Source organism: Strix uralensis, chromosome 19, assembly GCF_047716275.1.
Source record: "Strix uralensis isolate ZFMK-TIS-50842 chromosome 19, bStrUra1, whole genome shotgun sequence".
NCBI classification, from domain to species: Eukaryota; Metazoa; Chordata; class Aves; order Strigiformes; family Strigidae; genus Strix; species Strix uralensis.
Window position 1 is genome coordinate 14,105,879 of NC_133990.1, and position 18,839 is coordinate 14,124,717.

At 50.3% G+C, this 18,839-nt stretch overlaps 1 protein-coding gene across 2 annotated transcripts in view; it reads right to left on the reverse strand.

Annotated features, from left to right (window-relative positions):
* The window catches only part of LOC141951952 (regulator of G-protein signaling 9-like), a 31,180-nt gene extending 16,317 nt beyond the window's left edge, over positions 1–14,863 (reverse strand). Inside the window, exons 1-9 of one of the 2 annotated variants that reach the window (XM_074888833.1) lie at positions 14,715–14,863; positions 8,238–8,334; positions 5,550–5,600; positions 5,276–5,382; positions 4,470–4,521; positions 3,359–3,417; positions 2,888–2,964; positions 1,031–1,112; positions 560–622 (exon numbers count right to left, since the gene is read on the reverse strand). In XM_074888833.1, the coding sequence (XP_074744934.1) occupies positions 560–622; positions 1,031–1,112; positions 2,888–2,964; positions 3,359–3,417; positions 4,470–4,521; positions 5,276–5,382; positions 5,550–5,600; positions 8,238–8,334; positions 14,715–14,777 (651 nt within the window). In that variant the 5' untranslated portion in view covers positions 14,778–14,863. Of the gene's footprint in view, positions 1–550; positions 623–1,030; positions 1,113–2,887; positions 2,965–3,358; positions 3,418–4,469; positions 4,522–5,275; positions 5,383–5,549; positions 5,601–8,237; positions 8,335–14,714 lie in introns of both variants that reach the window. The other variant, XM_074888832.1, reaches the window with a different exon arrangement.
* Between the last annotated feature and the right edge of the window lie 3,976 nt (positions 14,864–18,839).

Genomic DNA, 18,839 nt, shown 5'->3' on the forward strand with positions numbered 1-18,839 from the left:
TACAGCCTCCACAGTCTCAGTTCATTAATTCCATTTCTTGATAGTCTAGCTATACAATATGCATTTTCAGGCAACATTTTGTGTTTCCTACCCACCACACAATGTTCTTGCCACACCTTACCCTTTTGGAGGTATTATGTAATTTTATTTTAAACCTGGATCTTTCCTCTGATCCTTTAGACCCCACACAGTTCCTTCAACACTAATAAAAAGGCAGCAACGAGCATCTGGAAATAGAGGATTCCTTAGTTCAGTTTCACCACCAAAGAAAACATGTCCTGTAGCTAAGCACTCACACTAACTGGTGTGGCAAGAAAGCTGACAAAGGATTGTCAAGCCAAAAGAAGCTGCCAAAGCCTATTTTGAGGGCCCCACCCCACTGGACAATGAGGCAGCTTCAACCTCTGGCCTGTTTGGCTGTGACAGCTGAGCTGACTCGCTCAGCCTGCGGTGCCCAAAAATCAACAATCCCAGGGACACTGTCTGGGTCCTCCTAATAAAATTCAGTAGGTGTGGAAAAAAAAAAAAAAACAAACAAACCCTGTCTCACCTGATTTACCTTCTTTTCATTGGGATCTGTTACGCGGTTTAATCCATACTCGAGGACATCTAGCATGCCGGGCTGTTATGAACAAGAAACAGCAATAGCTTTGTAAATCATTTGTTTTAAAGACTGTGGTTCACACAAATGCATGAGGAGGCCCTCGCGCCCCACAGGGCTCCACTGCCATCAGCTCCCCACCAGCAGTGCCCCAGGGGAGCTCTGCCCCCCAAATCTGGGAACGCTCCCCTCCGAGCACGGGGTGCTGCAGCCAGACCTCCCTCCCTTGCACCTTGGAGAGGAACCAAGGAGAAAGGTGTGGACTTGGGGCAGGCCCGGGCTGACCCCTTCCCTGATGAGAAGCAACAGGGTGCACAGCCTGAGGCCATGCCCTCGGCCATGCTCTTCACGTGCGGGAGTTTGCCCCAGGTGGCCGCAGGGAGGGCACCACCGAGGCACTAAAGCCACACACCGACACCCTCTACTTACAGGAGTCCGGTTCACAAGCCAGTAGGCTCTCTCCTGGCAGTCCAGGGCATACCTATCCGCCTTCTTCCGCTCCTTCCCTGCCCTGCAAAGCCAAGAACAGGATTTGACTCAACCAGGGGAATTCATGAATTTTGCTCTCCTGAAACCAGTGGGACAAGAAAGGGGACACACACCTCCAGCCTCCCCTGCCCCAGGGGTCCCTGCCTGACTGCACGATGCTCCTGACCACATCTTACCCCAGCTAATTCTGGACTGCAGATCATGCTGTTCACATGGCCACACATGACCGTAGCTTTTGAGAAATCATCATCTTCCTGAGCTCAGCTGGGAGCAGACACATCCTCTTTTGATTAGACAGACAGCCTTTTCGTAGTCTTACACTAACAACCCGCCACTTGCGGTCAGTTCTGCTGCCTCGTGTTTATCCGTCTCCGATGTCCCCGGGCAGTATCTGAGAACTGCCAGGCAGAGATACATCCCGGACACGTCTCGTCCCTGTCTCGCAGTAAAAGGGGGCATTTCTCACAGGAATGATTTGAAAATGGTACCAAGCACTGCTCCCAGGCACAAACCCCAAATCACCTCTACTATTAAATAGAAGAGGCACTAGCATGGTTTGGGCTTGGACCAACTAATTCTTTCCCAGACAAGTCCTGGGCACAATCTGGGACTTAGCAAGGGCAAGGGAGCATTCCCAAAAGGCTGTTTGCATGTGGCCACCCTGCTGTGGTTAACAGGGTGGATGCGAGTTGTTCTGCACCGGTCTGCCCCAGCAGCACCATCAAACAGCCTCAGACGTGTTTAATCTACTAGTTCAGACACAGTCTCAGTATCTAACTTTAAAACTGCATTTGGCATCTCTTAGCCCAAGTCTGACCTCAATTTACAAGAACAACAGTCTCGTGTTTAATGAGACAGTTATCTGATGAGCTGTATTCTGACGACTTGGCTACCATCCCAGTGAAGACAGAAACACTGCTGAACAGCAGAGGCAGTGCCTGCCGTGCTGGGAGGTAAAAAAGCTAAAAGGAATCCCCAGAGGTAGGAAAGATCCTATCTCCAAAGGAGTAATCCCATCTCACGTTCACTGACTTTCCTGCAAATTTGAAGGATTCAGCTCCTAAAATCAAGTCATTTTGGCTGGGTGCCTAAGTATGCACTTCAGAGTTTTCTCCAGAAGTCCCTGCTGGGAACATTTACTGCTTCTTGATTCAGGCTGTTCAGTTCAGCTGTGAGACATGTGCAAGCAATAACTGAACCAGACCAATAACAGGTCCTAAGTCCAGTGGCCTGATCCACAAATGCTCATGGACAACCCTGAGCTAAAAGCAGCTGTCTCTAACGAGGGCTTGCACGCTGCAGCATCAGACCCCGGCTTCCTCAGGGAGTCACATCAGGTGCAAAATCTAAACCTCCCCTTGCACACTTACGCATGTGCAAAAACCTTTTGCAAAGAGGCAGGCGTAGGTGTTGGCAGGAAAGGCACCCACCCCCACCTGTGCTCTCACAAACCACAGCGATTCCACGGCTTTGGCAGACAAACGCCAGGCAGGGAGAGAAACGCAGGCACAGCGGGTGAGGGTGAGGCTTTGCAAGCGGGCGCCCAGTCATTGGAAAACCTCTGAAATCCTTCACTCAAAGTGCGAAGTGAACAAAGTGTCCTTGTTGAACTGAGGAACCCCAAGCTGATAGGAAAAGCAGGTTTGTTTCACAACCTTGGGGGGCACTTGCAAGTTATTTTAAAGCTGCAGCTTATGTTTTTACACTGCAATTTAACTGTGCACCAAAACAGTGAAGCTCTGCCTCTCCATACCCTCCCCAACGATGCAGCAAATAAGGGAACACAAGTCAACTCACTTATACTGCTCTTTGGCCTGCATAATAACAAAATCCCACTTGTAGTTTATTTTTTGATTGAGCATGTTGTAATGTTCCTGGAATAAAAATAAAAAAGCAGTTAGTGTGAAAATTCTGGACAAGGCGCTCCCATGATAGGGTTTTCTTGACTCTCCATCGCTCAACTAGGCCAGGCTGGCAAGTGAGCCAAGAAATCTGGATTGTTCTGAACGTTATTACATGAATTGCAACAGTTCAAAAATACCATTGCAAGCAGAGCAATTATCCCCGCTAAAATTATCATTGACTTCAGAGTATTTTCCCGTATTGGCCACTTTTTCACTTCCAAAATTTCAGCTTTTGACACTGCTGGAGTGACACCTCGTGCAACTGCAAGAGGTGATTGTTTGCTCCACTCCATTCATTAGCAACAAAGGGCTAAAGCTATAGCAAACGAGAGGCTTGCAGTGGACAAGTACAACATCTCCTTACCTTCTCATATTCTTCTAAAATCCCTTTCCTCTTAATGTTCTTCTTTGCAAGGTAAATTGCTGTGGAGGGAGAAGCAAATAAGCAGTCAGTTATACTTAGACCAACATGTCCAAAAATAATTAAAAATTCACCCACATGACAAACACAGGAATATTTGTCTGTCACAATATCTCCCCAGGCAGGAGCTCCAAGCTCACTGAAGAAAAATGAACTTGGTGCTTTCACTCTGTCGCTGATGCTCCAGGAGCCAGCGCCCAGGCTGGGAGCAGCCACACAGAACGGGCAGCGTGTGCCTTCTGCCAGCAGTCGCTCCTCCTGCGGGGACTCAGCCAGGGTTTCATGGCTCAAAGGACACTGGACCAAATCTTTAAGATGTTGAGGTTCTTCAGAGTTTGACCTCCAAGTTTTCCGAACACTGGCCAGTGTTTTGTTCCAAGTTCTACTAAAAACATTCCAATCTAAAATGGATTTTTTATTTCCCCAGAAGATCTACAGCATAATGTAGATAAAAGCCACAGAGGATGACCTTGGTATAAACAAATCAGTCTGTGAACTGCACAGTCCACAGGAGCAAACCAAGCTGATCAGCCCAAGCTTCATGACCAGCCCTATAATAAAAAGCATTATAAAGGCAACAAAAGATTGAGATGGAAGAGCCATCAGGAGACATTGGAAGCCACTGTCCATTATGTAAAGAAAGAACCATCTCCGAATGCAAGGCTTGATCCATATCTACAGGAAGACAGTCTTGGGCTCAGATCCAGGAACACACTTAACTACTCAGGGAAATCTAACCTTGTGTTTAAAGTCTTCCCTACCCAGCAGAGCATTTCAGATGTGTTCCAGTCTGACGGCTCTTAGTGCAACGTAAGAGGAGCTTAAGCACTTTCTCTCATCAAGGCCACCACAAGGTGGTCACATCCAGAGCACTCCCTCAGTTCAGCATTACTGAGAATTATTCATAAAATAGTATGAAAGAAAATGCCAGGGCTGGTCATCGCATGTGGACACACAGCACAAAAAGATGAACAGCAAACGTGGTGCAGGACTGCGTGCACGAACACATGGGCTTGCACTACACCTCCTAAACACGTACAGTGCTATCACTTACCATAGTCTGTGTCATCAGCAGGCCAGCTCTGCGCTGGCCAGAAATAGGGGGTCTGCAGGAAAGCAAGCCTTTGGTTAGCACAGACTAGTCCTGAACTCATGCCAAGAAGCACACACCACCCACACCGGAGGGCGAGGAAAGTTCTCTGCTATACTCAGAGCCTCAGCTCCCCCGCTGCGTGTCAGCTCGCAGGGTGGTGCGGGCCAGCTACAGCAGGAGAATGGAGGTCAGCAGACTGCCAACGCCAAATCCACTCCTGCTCTGCAATGGGTTAACAGGGGCAAACTCTCACTCCTGCCTGAGCGTTCAGACTGATGCTGGAGCCTGATCTGGCACCATGTGGGAACCAGACTCCTGATTCAAAGTACCAACAAAGGTGCCCTAGTTTCCCATGGTAGTGGAAACGGTCCATGAACCTTGATAACATCCTGTTATTACTGTGTTTTTCCTATATTTGTTATTCAGTCTCCCCAGATTATTCTATTTTCAAGCAGCAATACCATTTGCTACTTTAAGACCTGGAAGGGGACATGCGTTTGGAAGAAAGCACAGCTATTTTGAAGTTGAACAAGTACGCTAATTTAGTTGAAGGAAGTATCACAGTTTCCCTGTAAACTAATCTGACACACAGAACTGGGGGAACTGGCCTGGGGTTTCTCTGTGGATCCCTTCCTCCTGCACACAGAACAACCAGCACAGCTACACAGCATGGCCTCACGACTACAGCTCCCAGGGAACTGTCCCAGCTGCCTGTTTTTAAAACTAGTGCTGAACTCGCTCACAATGGCTTTAAAGATGGGACTCACTTGAAACCTGTACAGGCTGCCATCTGTCTTAAGGGTGAGATTCTTTGGCTCCAGAAGAGGGTAGATGTATCCATATTTGACAAACAGGTCCCCCAGGTGGAGTGCCTCTGAAAATGGAGAAGGCAGACATTCTGATTGCACAGAAACACTGCGCTGAAATTTAAAAGTGAACTGCTACTCGGGAGAGAATTCATCTAAGAGGTTTTGTCTATGGAGACCTTAAAGTTTTACAACTTGAAGTTGAAAAAGCCTCAATTTTTACATTTCTACCCACCTTCCTCAGTGATCTGCAAGCGTTGGAGAATCCACTGGAATATATCATTACCTGTAAAGCAAAGAAAATGTCAGGTGCTTGAAACTGGGAGCGTGCCAAAATCCATGGGTGAAAACAAGACCTCTCCAGTCCTCAGCCCTCACTGTGTTCTGGATCCCACCGAGTGCACAGACCCCTTCTTGCAAACGTGTTTTCCAATGCACCACACAAGAGAAGTGGAGATAAAAACCACTGTGGGTCTCTCACTGGCCATGCTGTCATTCAGGCTTTCTCCTGACCAAGCAGACACCAGTCCCTGGGAGAGGGAGCCCAAGCCTGGCAGTGACCTCAGGATGGCACAGCGTGGTCTGAGCATACTTAAACCCTCATCACTGGCTTAGAAAGGATTTAAGCAATGCCAACAGCTTCCATGCCCAGGGAAGGTGAAGTGTGCCCCTTGTTTTGCACCATCTTGTCCTGAAAGATCCACTGCAAAGTGTCTCCAGGTTCATAGAGCATGGTCCTGTCTCGGTTTTAGTAAGAGACCAGTGACTGGTCCTCTCGAGTCCTTCAAGACATGACTTTCAGTGCAGAAGGGATGTCTGAGTCTCAGATCCAAGTTGTAGTGGTAACAGGACAGATCAAAGGGAAGCAAGATTTCTGCATTCATAAACACTTCATCTCTCCCAGTTCTTCTGCTGGAGTGTGACGAGTCATGGCCATAGTCAGCATAAACCTCCAGCAGTTTTATGTTCTGGGGGCAAATTTCATGAATCTCCTTCCATTTAAACAGGGCAAAAACGCCCTCATTCCCCGAGCAGTTATTGGTCTTTTCCTCCGAATGTCCCCTAGGATTGCAGATGGAGGTGTTGACCTTTCTTGACATTGCAGTGATGACTTAACTTTCTAATAGGGGCTCAGAGCTCTTATCCTACCGCCTGCTTCCTGAAATAGATGAAATTAAAGGATTATCTCATCACTCATTTCTAGACAGCTCTCTCTGTAAGCATTTTCCCCAAAGGTGCGCATTTAACGTGGAGGTTTATTTGCCTTTTCTGTTGTAAGCCATTTTACTGACACTGAATTTAACTAGTTAGCTTCCTGCATGTGAAGACCCAAGATCTCTTCAGTGGATCTGTGTCCACTGCTCTAATGTCTTCACCATTCCCTCACTAAACATGAATCAGTCTCTTCTGCAACACCCAGAAGCCAATCAGTATATATGCAACTTGCACAGCACTAAAAATATCAGTTTATAGAGTGATGACTACCACACAAGGAAACTGGAACTCACTTGCCTATCAGAAGTTGACTAGAATTTATGACTTAACAAGAGGGAACTTGTAGCAATCCTGGTTAAGGAACCAGAATAAGGCAGACAGCACGCAAAGAGGATGAGCATCAACGGGCATCTTCCCTCCACATCACCTAACCATGGAATTTTAGGAAGTGGTATTTTACATTGGTCAGACATTAAGAGAAGTACTTGTTCCCCCTGTACTTAATCTAGGTGGCACGTCATCTTCAGTACAGGGGAATCTTTTCTGCAGCACTGCCTTAATTATTCCCTAACAGCTAAGGGAGGCAAGGCCAGCTCCTCTGCCGATGCAGAGCACTCCACCAAATTCAGCTGCGTAACAGCAATGTAAGCCAGGGCACGGTTTGTACTGCATGGAGGGTGCTGCTCAGAACAAGCTTCAGATGTTGTCCAAGTTCTCCTTTACTCTTTCACTGACTGACTGTACCCATGGGCAAGTGACTTCATCTCAGTCCCTCTGCTTCCTCATTTTAAAAAAAATTGGGGCAAACAACACCCAGGGCCTACTGGGCTTTGCAAATACAGTGGGGAAAAAATAATCTGTTTGGCTAAGCTGTCTCCTGAGTTGCCTGGAGCAAGCTCACTGGTTTCAGTGGGAGTTTTTGTTCTAAATTTCAAAGTGCTGCAGAAAGACCAAAGCAGGAAGAGGAAACTTTGGTACAGTACGCGTGAATATTTATAGTGGGGGATCCCTCCCAAGAGCTTTTGCAGAGGCTTGGAGAACAGGGAAGCAGAGGTACTGAGAGTGCCCTGTGAAAGGAGCTAGCAGGCACAAAGGAGACGGCAAGAAGAGCTGCCTGTAATGCCATCTGTGACACAGCACAGCTGCCGTCTGTTTCTTCTTCAGCCTGCTTGAAGGAGGAAAAGCTGTCATGTAGAGGCAGAGAAGTGGGTTGAATATTTTGTTCCTTTCCTGCATACTGAAGAAAAATTATTATTAGCAGAAAACACTAAAAAGGGGAGACTAATTGTTTATTGCTCATTTCTGAAGTACCATCTTTCCGTCTGACTCCAGGCTGCCTATTTTAATCAGATTTTGATATTTATCTTTATTTGTGATCCAGTGTTACTGGGAATATGACAGGTCTGGAGGCCGAAGCACCTACTCACCAAGAGGAAACAAAGTCCCTTGAGTTAAACTCACATGAGACAGCTAAAAGAGTGTTATTATCAATCTTTTTGTGTCTCTGATTCAAACAGCTGGGAGTGAGATGAGTGAGGAGATAAAGGGAGCAGGTACATCTCAAAGGATGTACAGAAAATATTTATTGGGAACACAGGCTCCAGTATGCAGCCAGGTAGTGGTAACCCTGGGGTGGCCACGGGGTCCACACACAGCTCTTCTCTGAGGAACTTCCTGGCCCAGTCCCTTCCCCCAGCGAAGCTCCTACCTGCCACAGCATGTGGGATGTTCGTGATCAGCACCCTCTGCGTCTGCGTCTTGATGCCTGTGTCTGGATTCTGCATCTCCATCATAAGCGCTTCGATCTGCAATGGGATGGGATGTGTCACAGAAGCAGACAGGAGGGAGCTCCAGGACACCACAGCTCTGCGCAGCATCCCGGACCGGTGCGCAGGGGCATGCCACAGAAAGGGATGCAGTGGCCACAGTCCTCTGCGAACTTCCCCTTGCCACTAGAGATGCCACCTCCAAACCATGTCAGCTCTCACACTGACTCACAGCGTCACTCCCTCCTACAGAAGACACACGCATGGCCAGCGTTAGCAGACAAGGGACAGGATGTAACCACTCCATGGGAGTTAAGCTAAAAAGAAAAAATATTTTTTAAAAACAATCACTACTATCCATAAATGTTCTTCTCTGGCTTAGCGGGCTATTTGCTGGGGCAATAAGAAAGAAAAAAGGGGAGGAAATAAAATCTGTGCTTCTATTGCACAAATAACCCAGCTGTGCACGGACTTGTAGATATTGCACCGAGAAAATAAGCAATATTCTGGCTGGAGACCAAACAGCACAGGTTCTGTTTCTGGTCTGTAGATAACAACCAGACAGGACTTCAGAAGAACAACAGGAAAAGCACACTGCTTTGCTCCGGGGCTGAGCAAGAAGCTCAAACCCAGGGGAGATGAGAACGGCCTGTCCTTTGAGAAAGCACAGCCACTGTCCAAGCCAAGGCTTTGAAAAGCTGGCCAAGGACCGATTACAGTGGGGACCAGAATTTACATGTGGGAAAGCAGACTGCAAACACAGAAATAGAGCCCAGCCCATAGGAAGGGAGGGGTACAAGGGACTCTCCAGCCGTTCCTGTGGCCAGCTGCACCCACCCACCCTGGGTCTTAGCCCCGTCTGTGGGCAGCAAAGCTCAGTCCCTCGGGGGACGGGCACAGACACCATCGGAGCAACTCGCCCTCCTATCTGGCAGCATCTCCCGCCTTCAATTCCTGAGGGACGCTGCTGGTGACTCGCTTTTAACAGATCCTGTTACGAAGGATGAGTCTCACCCTCAGGGCCAGAATTCTTTTATTTCTGGTTCCCAATTATGGTTTTTTTTTTAAAGATGAAGATTTTTAAAGGTATTTTTCTCCTCTTATATTTGACTTCCTACTAGCACCATCCCAAAAGCACAAGAGCCTCCTGCTTGCCCTTGGGAACTTCCACTCAGTTGGGGCACGCTCCTCATCTCCTCATTTTAGATTATCTGGCTTTGTGGAAGATGCTCTTCTTTTTGTCTTCTGCTTCCAGAGATACTAAATCAAAACTGGTCCAACAGGACCAATTTGGTCTCTCCGCACATTCATTTTGGGTGAGGCTGTAGCTTTTTAATTAGGATTAGAGGATTTAACAAGCACGACTTGATGACACTCACGCATAATGAAGAGCATTGTCTTCACAGGCACCACAGTGACTTTGGTCCTAAACCTTGCCAAGTGCAGTGAGGATTTAAGCCTGTAGTGACAGGACACACTCTGGGTTTGACAGTAAAAATGGATTTTCAACTGTTTTTAAAGCCAGCATCAAATTAATACTAAAACAGAGAAGCCTGGTAATATTTCACACAAATATTTGTATAAATATAGAAAATATTTTAGAATAGCAAAACTGGACCCAAAGCCATGGAAGATGAAGATTTTTTTTTTTTTTAGACCTTTTAACTGAACCCACAATTTTGGCCTCAGCAAGTTCAAGGTTGAGCATGGAGAGATGCCCGTGTAGCTGTGTGAGATGAGGTGAGGCAGGACAGTCCAGCAGGCAGGGCAGTAATTTAGGAAACTCAGATTCAGTCCCCTCTAAGCAAAGACGGGTATCCCGGGGAAGACGCTCGCCCCGTAAGAGACGTCCGCTCCGCAGACAGCACTTCTTCAGCGCTCGGGGATACTGGGGGTAGACGTAGCACTGCTTCTCACCACCGTACCGCCATGCTGTGACCACCGGGCAGGTCCCACCAGACTCAGGCAGGATTTGTTCCCTGCAAGTGGCACAGCACGCCCTGCCCCAGCACGGGGCTGCCGTTCGCTCCCCGGTGGGTTCCAGAGACGGATCTTTACCAGCCGAGAGCGAGGAATTGGCTCCCACACAGCCTCCCAGCACAGCGTGTTCCCTTTCTTCAATCAGCAAAAAGCTCCAGACTCCTGTCGCGTTCATACCCCACCGGGCTCCCTCTTGTCATTGGAGAAATAATATATATTAAAAAGAAACAAGTGAGATGAGCCAGGGAGCTGCTGTTGGGGGGTGCCTGCTGCTCTGGCTGCAAACCACGCACTTTGCTGATCAAAACTCAGCCTGTCTCCTCCTCTTCTCCTAAGGGAACGCTGCTGATTAGGGGTTGCTGGAGATTAGGAGTTGCTACCGGCACCAGCCTGCCGGTGAGAGGCTGGGAGGGCTGGTTAAAATACAGTGGAAACGCTTGCTTTGCTAACGGCTCTAGCCCATTTTGTCACGCTTTCGGCCAGGGAAGCGCTGTCTGGTTTCAATTTTGTAGAGCCAGAAGCCACTTCCTGATGCTGGTTGATGGGTGGAAATGCATGCAGAGGTAAATATCAGCAGGAGAACTGCTAAAGGAGCCAGGCTCTGGGGTGAGCTCACCTCAAGCCACCATAAGGCACGAGCCTCACTGAGGTCGCCCTTCACATCAACCAGAATCTCTATGTGGAGATGGCCTCACCCAAAAGCCACAGAGGAGACAACAGGAAAACTGTCTGCCCTCCCATCTGCTTGCAAAAAGTCACCTGGTTCACCGAGTGCAAAGCCAAACTCGAACTCATAAATGATAAGAAAAAGCATCGCTGCATTTCCAGAGCACGTGGGAAGCCCTGGGGAGGGTCCTCTCTGCAAATGCTCAGCGACTGATGGGGTGCCCATGGTTCTGGAGGAGGAGGATGGATCCAGCACGGCTGCTCTCCCACAGGAGGGAGCAGTGGGCGCAGATGACCACTGATGGAGTGCTTGGGTGAATTACCCCGGGTGCGTTTCCCATCCTTCTGTCTCTGAGCTTTACCCTCTTGGCACCCGCCAGCTCCCAAAGGTCAGGGCATCCGCACCGCCGAAGTGTTGGGCTCCGGGTACTGAGACTCTGACATGCAACAGCAAAACACTTCCAAGGTGAGGAGTTCAGCCCCTCACAGCGTCAACCCAGACAGAGGTATCTTTGCTTCAGATGTAAGAAAGGCAAATTTTCCCAGCAGGCTCCAGCTCACAGCCAAGTGCCCACTCCTGGTGCTATAATTAAACATCTGCTGCTTTCTCCATCGTATTTGCCCAGTTCTAGCCCCTCTCTGTACTGCCTGCAAAGATCATCCCTCCCTGCTCTGATTTCCAAGGTAGCAGTACAGTCCTTCATCACAACTCCAGCCTCAGAAAGCTAATCCAATTGTTTTCTAGGTCTGCAACTAACAATCCTGCTTTGCACATTCACGGATGTTGGAATAAAGAAAAAAAAAAATGTTAATCACCTAAAACTTTCTGCTTTTTCTTAATTAAAGCTGAAAGGAGGACGCCTGTTCTCACCCAGTGCACAGTGATCCCACATCCAAAGGAAGTAAATCTGTAAGTGGGGAAGGCAGGGCTGTAGCTGGCTCTCTCCACACACTCCTTCTTCCCTCCCTGTGCTGCCACCACTCCGGCCAAGCCTCCCACTGAAACCCACGTGGCAACAAAACCAAACAGAATCATGGTCCCACCAGGCCAAGCACATCACCTCTCAGCAGGGCTGCTCAGAGCACGGCATGCTCGGTGTGATGTTCCACAGAAATGCGAAGCACCGGCATCCCCCCACCTGGGACGGGGAAAGGGAGGATGGCATGAGGCTAAGCTTGGCCTAAGGCTCAGCTTCAGCCATGTCCAGGACCTCACTTAAACAGAGAGCAGGAGTCCGATGGATAGCTCCTTCCAGCAAAACCAGCAACCACTCAGGTGCTCACACACCTCAGGAGATGCCCAGGTAGATGAGGGCCAGCAGCTGCCGGAGAGCTGAAGCCCAGAAAATCAAAGGCAGGCTGGAGAAGCCCCCAGCCACGCTGCAGACCCCAGGCTGGTCCCTCCCCAGTTGCAGTGCTGCCTTGGGAGGAGCCATCGGGGACCAGAATAAGGAGGAGGCAGAGGAAAAAGGCAAGCGGCATCCATCAGCCCTACCCACGAGGTATGAGTCACAATGCAGCTCATGTAGCACAGCAAGGAAAAATACACAGCCCAGCAGCCACTGGAGAGCACAGCCCTGCCCGGCGCTGCCTCCTGCTTTGCCAGCTGATGCCAACGTAGGCCAGACCCTGGCTGCTGGGGCAGGCACAGGCACAAAGAGCTTGGGCTGATTCAAGCTCTCCCAACATCTGGCCAAGCGCATACAGCCAAAATGCACTTCAGAGGCTTCCTCCCTGTCCCGACAGACTTTTGTGCCAATATTCTTCCTACCAAGATAGTTTAGGAGGGGAAAAAAAAAAATAAAACCACCCGAGCGTTAGTCATGAGTATTTCATGGCCTAGCAGACATTGCAGGGCCTTGGAGGGGGCTCTATGATTCCGCCATGGTCCGGCCATGAAGACCAAGCTCTACATCCAGCCCGAGTCGTGCAGAGCACCCTCACAGCAAGTACACAGCACTGCCCTCTGTCCTCAAAGCAGCCCCTTTCCTCTGCCCCTGCCTGATGGCAGGATTGCTGCCTGCTGGAGAACCAGCGCACGGAGACGCATCACAGCTGCAAAGGCACACCAGGGCCAGCAGCCTGACAGCATGGCCGGAATCCCTCCGTGCAGCTGGAGTAAACCCATGGTTACAGCCCATGTGCCAGCTGGTGGCAAAGCTTGAGCACAGGCTTAAGCAATTAAGAAAGCTTCTCTCTAGGATCTTAGCTCCTTGCAGCTCGAAGCCTGCAAGGTGCTCGCTGAATGCGTGCTGAGCATACTCAGCTCCCACCACAGGCAACCAGTGAAGGTGCTGGGTATTTCAGGGCAGCTCTGAGGACACAACCATCCCACACTGTCATGTAACAGCCGAGGCTCCAAACACAGCTTCCCCGAGGTCTGGAAAGAACAGAGGAGGAAGGAAAGCAGAGACGAGAGCCAAAGCCTTTATGTGGGAGCTTCCTTTCCTAGTGCTAACAGGTCTTAGACTTGCAAAGCACTAGAACTACTCAAACCCTCTCGCTGCTCACGGTGTGAGTGGCACATGCTTTGTGGCAGCGGTTCACTGTATTTTAACAAACCTTCCCACCTGAGGAACCGGGAGCACTTTGCAAAGACTGCCGTGCTCCTACCGAGCGGCTAAAGCACAGCTGCTGGAAGTTGTTTTCTCAAAGCACACAGCCTCTCCTCTGCACCCCCGCACACAACTCCACGGAGTATTACTCAGTGCAGAATTTGGCCCAGCGTTATTTCCTTTGGCAGGCTCCCCAGACACATTTACCTTGAAAGACACAGCACCAAAGAATACACCTTCTTTACTTCCTCTAGCATAAGTAGTACAGTGCTTGTATTGCCAGGCTCATACCTTAGCACTGAACAGCCCCAAATTTCCCCCCCTTTCCCCCCCAGAATCCTCCTCAGGTCGTGGGCGTTGCAGGAGAGCTAACTACGACTTGAACAGCAACTGGCTGGCTGTACTTGTCACTGGAAATTCAGTTAATTCCACGCAACACGATAAGCCACAGGCAGGAGAAGTGGGTGTGAGAAAAGCTAGCTTAACACTCTGATACTCAGATACCAGCTATACTAAAACTGGCTACACTTCTGAATGAATGCTACAGAAAAAAAAACACCGAATGCTTTACAAAATTACGCATCACATCCAGGAGCGTAGGCATACAACTTCCCACTCTTTCAAGTGTTTCTGGTCACAAATACGCTTGTTTCTGAAAAAGTGGAAAGAGGCAGAGAGCAGGCAGTTGGCCATGACACATCCTCTGAAAGCGGGCATCAGCTGGAAGCGCTGGGACTGCAGACACTGGCCCGACTGTGGCCCAGAGCTGAACTGAGTGGCCGGGTGCCGCAGGTGATGGGTTTTCCCCTGGGAAATTACACTGTTTTGAGGGCCTTTGGGGAAAAAGATGGGAGAAGGGGAAAATGTGTCAGGAGAATAATTCAGCTGAGGTTAAGCTACAAAAATAAACAAAATTACAGTTTTATTTCCTCTGTGACTTCAGCACACGTTGCCCCTCAGTCTGAACCCCACAGCCGGGTGGGATCCACGGGGCTTCACAACAGCCATGGCCCCAAACCCCCGGGGCTGGGGCTGTCACCCCTCGGACCCCACACACCCAGAGGGGCCCCGGGGAGCCGTGAGCGGGCAGGATGCTATGAACACAGATCCCCCCGCCCGGAGCACCGGTCAGCGCTGCCCCGGGCACCGCACCGCCGTGCCCGCCGGTACTGATGCCCATAACGGGGTGGTTGTCCCCCGGCGCTGTTTAACCCTCACCTTTTTCAGGAAGGCCATCCGCGGCCGGTGGCGCTGCCCCTGGTCGAGCCGTGTGACGGTCATGGTGCCGGGCCGGGCGGAGCTGAGCGGAGCGGAGGTGAACGGAGCGGCCCGGACCGGGCGCACCTGGCTGCAGCCGCCCGCCGCCCGCCGCCGCCTCCTCTCCCGGCCGGGGGCGGCGCCAGCGCTGCGCGTCGCAGCCAATCAGCAGCCGCCGCTCCGCGCTCATTTACATGTCGGAACTAGAACCCGCCGCCGCGGGGCGCTAGTGGGAGCCCGCCCGGCCCGCGGCGGGGGCGGGTCCGGGGGCGGGGCCTGGGCGGGCATGGGTGGGGCGAGCCGGGGCTGGGAGAGGGTCGGTGGGGGTGTGGGATCATTCTGGAAGGTGCTGGGCGCCCGCGTGAGCCGGGCTGGGCAGTGACGCTGGAAGCGGTCCTTTACAAAAGGAGGGTGTTTGCACAGAGCAGGTGGCGTTAGGGAGGGGGAGGCAGGAGCTGGCAAAGCCCCCACGAGCGGCTGGTTCCTCCAGCGAGGGGAGAATCCCTCCCCAAAACGCCTCGTGTGGAGCCGCGGTAAAACAAGGGCCCCTAAGCCCGGGCGGCTGTGACGGAGCGTCGTGCGTGTGCAGGTGCTTCAGGCTTCAGCTGCTCCCTGAATGCCACCAGCCTGGGGCAGCGCAGCCAGCTGGGTGCCGGGTGGTTTTTGGGGGGTCAGTGGCTTGGCCACGTGAGGAAATTGTGAGTAACGGTCACCGGAGGAAGACCACGGGGTTACAGGGTGCTTCCTCACCATGGAGCTGTCTTGTGCCAGTGGGTGAGGGGAACAGTAACCAACTGGCAGCACTGGAAACCAAGAGCTGAGTATTTCTGGTTTCTTCAGAAAACGGTGGAATTTCCTCCTGCGGGCCTCCTCACTCACGCGGAATCTCAATGTGCTTGGACTCCTATGAGGCTTTTCCAGGAATTCCTGCCAGCCACGCCGCACGCCTCCCCGTGCACCACCCGGAGAACACGCTCACATCTCGGTACCAAGCAGGCGCTCACACCACGCTCTCCCTGAGCGGGTCCCCCCTAGTGCTGCCGGCGTGCTCCCACGCGTCCCAGGGATACAGGCACGTTTGTACCTCATCCATAGCTGTTTCTCGGGGCAGCGCCTTCCCTGCCACGGCGTTTGTTACCGTCTGTGGTTCGCACACTTGAGGAAAACACTTTGGCTCTGAACTTGGAGCAGGGTGCTTTTGCCATTCACAATAATACCCTGAAGGCACCGGCTGCTTCCCCAGTGGCTTTGCTGCCCTCATAGAAGCATTTTATCTTTATCTCTGCTCTTTCGCAGTATCTGTGCAAGCCAGTGCTTTGGAATGCCTTTCTCCTGTGCCTGCTCAGAGTCATTTCCATGTGAAATCCCCCCATGAGTCACAGCAGCTGCTGGATCAGTCAGTCCTTATTTTCCAGAAGGCTTTTCCACCCTCCTCTGCTCTGTGCTGCTAGGTGATTTAACGACTATGAGTAACCTCTGTCATTCCACATGCTAGTATCAAAGTTATCATACCTCATGCTTCAAGGCATCAGCTGACGGCCAAAAGGAGCAGGAGGAGAGTTCCTCACACATTTGCAGTGTCTCATAATTCAGGTGTTGAGGTTCTTCGAAACCAAGCTCAGATCTCGGTGGCCCTTTGAAACAGCAAAGGTGACAGAAACTCCAGTAGCACGGACTGTCCTGGAGGCAGACAGCAGGAAAGAGGGAATTCAGAGTGGAGACAGAGGAAGCAAGGGAAGGACAGTGAAGGCATGCAGGTATTTTGACAATGCTAGCTAATAAAAGTGGATCCATCTCTGAGAGAGACAGAACTGGCAAGAGAATGGGATCTCTATACATGTAAATAATTCTTTTGGACATAATATCAGAGTAAATAGCACATAAAAAGATGTAGCTCAGTTTCTTGGTTTGGTAGGCAAACTGGGAAAACTTGTTATAAACTACAAATGATTCTGCTGAACAGCTCTTTTCCTTCCCCCTCCTGGGTGGTGGAAGGACTCAGAAGTGAGATGCAAACATTGGCCTAAGTAAAGGATCAGTCACCACCAACTGCATGTGCCCCACATTCTTAGAGGAATAAAAATGGTCATTTCATCCCAAAATACTGACTTTAAGAGTTCCACTGAGGAAAACAGGTGTCTTCTTCATCAGAAATATTTGAAAACTGCGTCTACAAATGAATTCAGAAAGAACAAAATTTCCTTGCAGGACATCCAGGAGAAATAACTCTTAAGAGCTCAAGCTGAGGCGTGAGCTCTTCAACCTTGACGAGCACCAAAGCTCCCAGCAATTTTAAATCCTGCTGATCCACCACAGACACCCCTTTGTAGATCAGGTGTGGATTTTTTTCATTTCTAGTCTCTCTGACAAGCTAAAATAAAGCCTATGGATATTTGTCTCTCCATTACAAAGCTACTTTGTGTCTTTGCTACAAAAGATGTCCAATGTAAATTCAGCTTTCTTAACATCTGTAAATGACCCAAACCACCAAACACAAGATTGGAGATGAACCGCATTTCACTCAGGTGAACTACCCCAGCAGTTAATGCACTGCAGCAGATCTGTCACGTGAAGCACGAGGCATTGAAATCAGATTATACAAGCTTGTAAAGGGCAGACACTCCTGGGCCTCTAATCACAAAACCTGCACTTGTGGAGGGCAAACAATTCTACAGTCCCTGGCACAGCCTGGCCATTTTATGTGTGAATTTGTTGGTCAAGAAAGCTTGAACAGCAGGGGAGAGCGGCAGAGAGCACCAGCAGCAGCTGTGCAGCCTCCCTGCTGATTTCTGGCTCCACAAGTTAGTCCAGGCCTTTTTGCACCCCCAGATAATGAAGAAAGACGTTTCCTGGGGAGTCCGCTTTACCTCCCAGTGCCTGCTTTCTACAGTAAATCCAGTGCTATTTATGTAACCGCAAGTTTACATGGATGTTCATACCCCGCCCGGGAGGTACACTATCGTGAAAATACGCTCGTGGTCAACACATCACAGGGCAACAGTGCATGCCCGCGTGCTCTCCAGAGCCCACACATCCCTCTCAGCCTGCACCCAAGGCCACAGAGTGTGTCCTGGCCAGGGAAAGGTCTGGTGAGAGTTGAATTTTGTCCCTCTGTTCTCCTCGTGAAGCCCCCGTAAACCGTGATCATTCTCAACAGACCCGCTCACAATTCTCAGCAGTTTCTCTTGTGGAAAGCACTGCAGAGGGAATCCCCCCTTTTTTTAAAGATCACATTTCCTACGTGGTTGCCCCTTCTTCACACATCAGAAGTTGAATCATGCAACACAAAAGGCATGTGGTGAGTAAACTACCTTTCTATCTAAGGAAACCGGGGACGGCCCTGAGGGGAAGGAAGGGGTAACGTAAGTGAAGCAATGAGAATGGTACTGTGAGTGTGGCAAGCGGAGGCTGAATTTCAGTACACAGTTCCTTCCAGGAAGATTTCAAAGCAGTTTACAAAAAAACCAAAAAAAACCAGTAAACTGTGGCACAGAGAGAGACATGACTTAATCTCAGGTTTCCCAGCAAGGCACTAGTTAAAGCACTATCTACAGAGTCCATTGTCCTGTCTGGTAGGACACCAGCACTCAAAAAGAGAATCTTCCTTAGGAGCCACATGGGAAAAGCTGTGAGCACGAATGGGCAGCATTTGCTTCCCGTCACTCCTGGACTTTCCAGGGACAGGAAAGCTAAGGAAAGAAGTGGCAAAGAGGAAGGAAAAAAGCAAAAGAGAGAAAGACCTGACACACCCTGCCTTAGAGCCTGGCTGCTGGGGCGAGAGGATGCAGCTGGGTTAACACCTGACCCAGGACTGAGCTATTTGGTTTCCCCTGCTGAGCTGGATGACGCTGAGCCCACTTCAGTGTCCTCTCCAGGGAACACCGTCATCCCCAGTGCAGGAACAGCCCTTCCCGCTCTGCAGCACGCTGAGAGCCATGCTCCTGTGCCAGGAGATTGGGAATGGTATACCTAGGAAGTTTTGGAGGGCTTGCCAGCTGCTGGGAATGTGAAGGGTAGAGGAGGTAGGGCAGCACTGGGAGGAGGCCAGGAACTACCCAAGATTTAGGTGACTTGGGAAGCTGGATA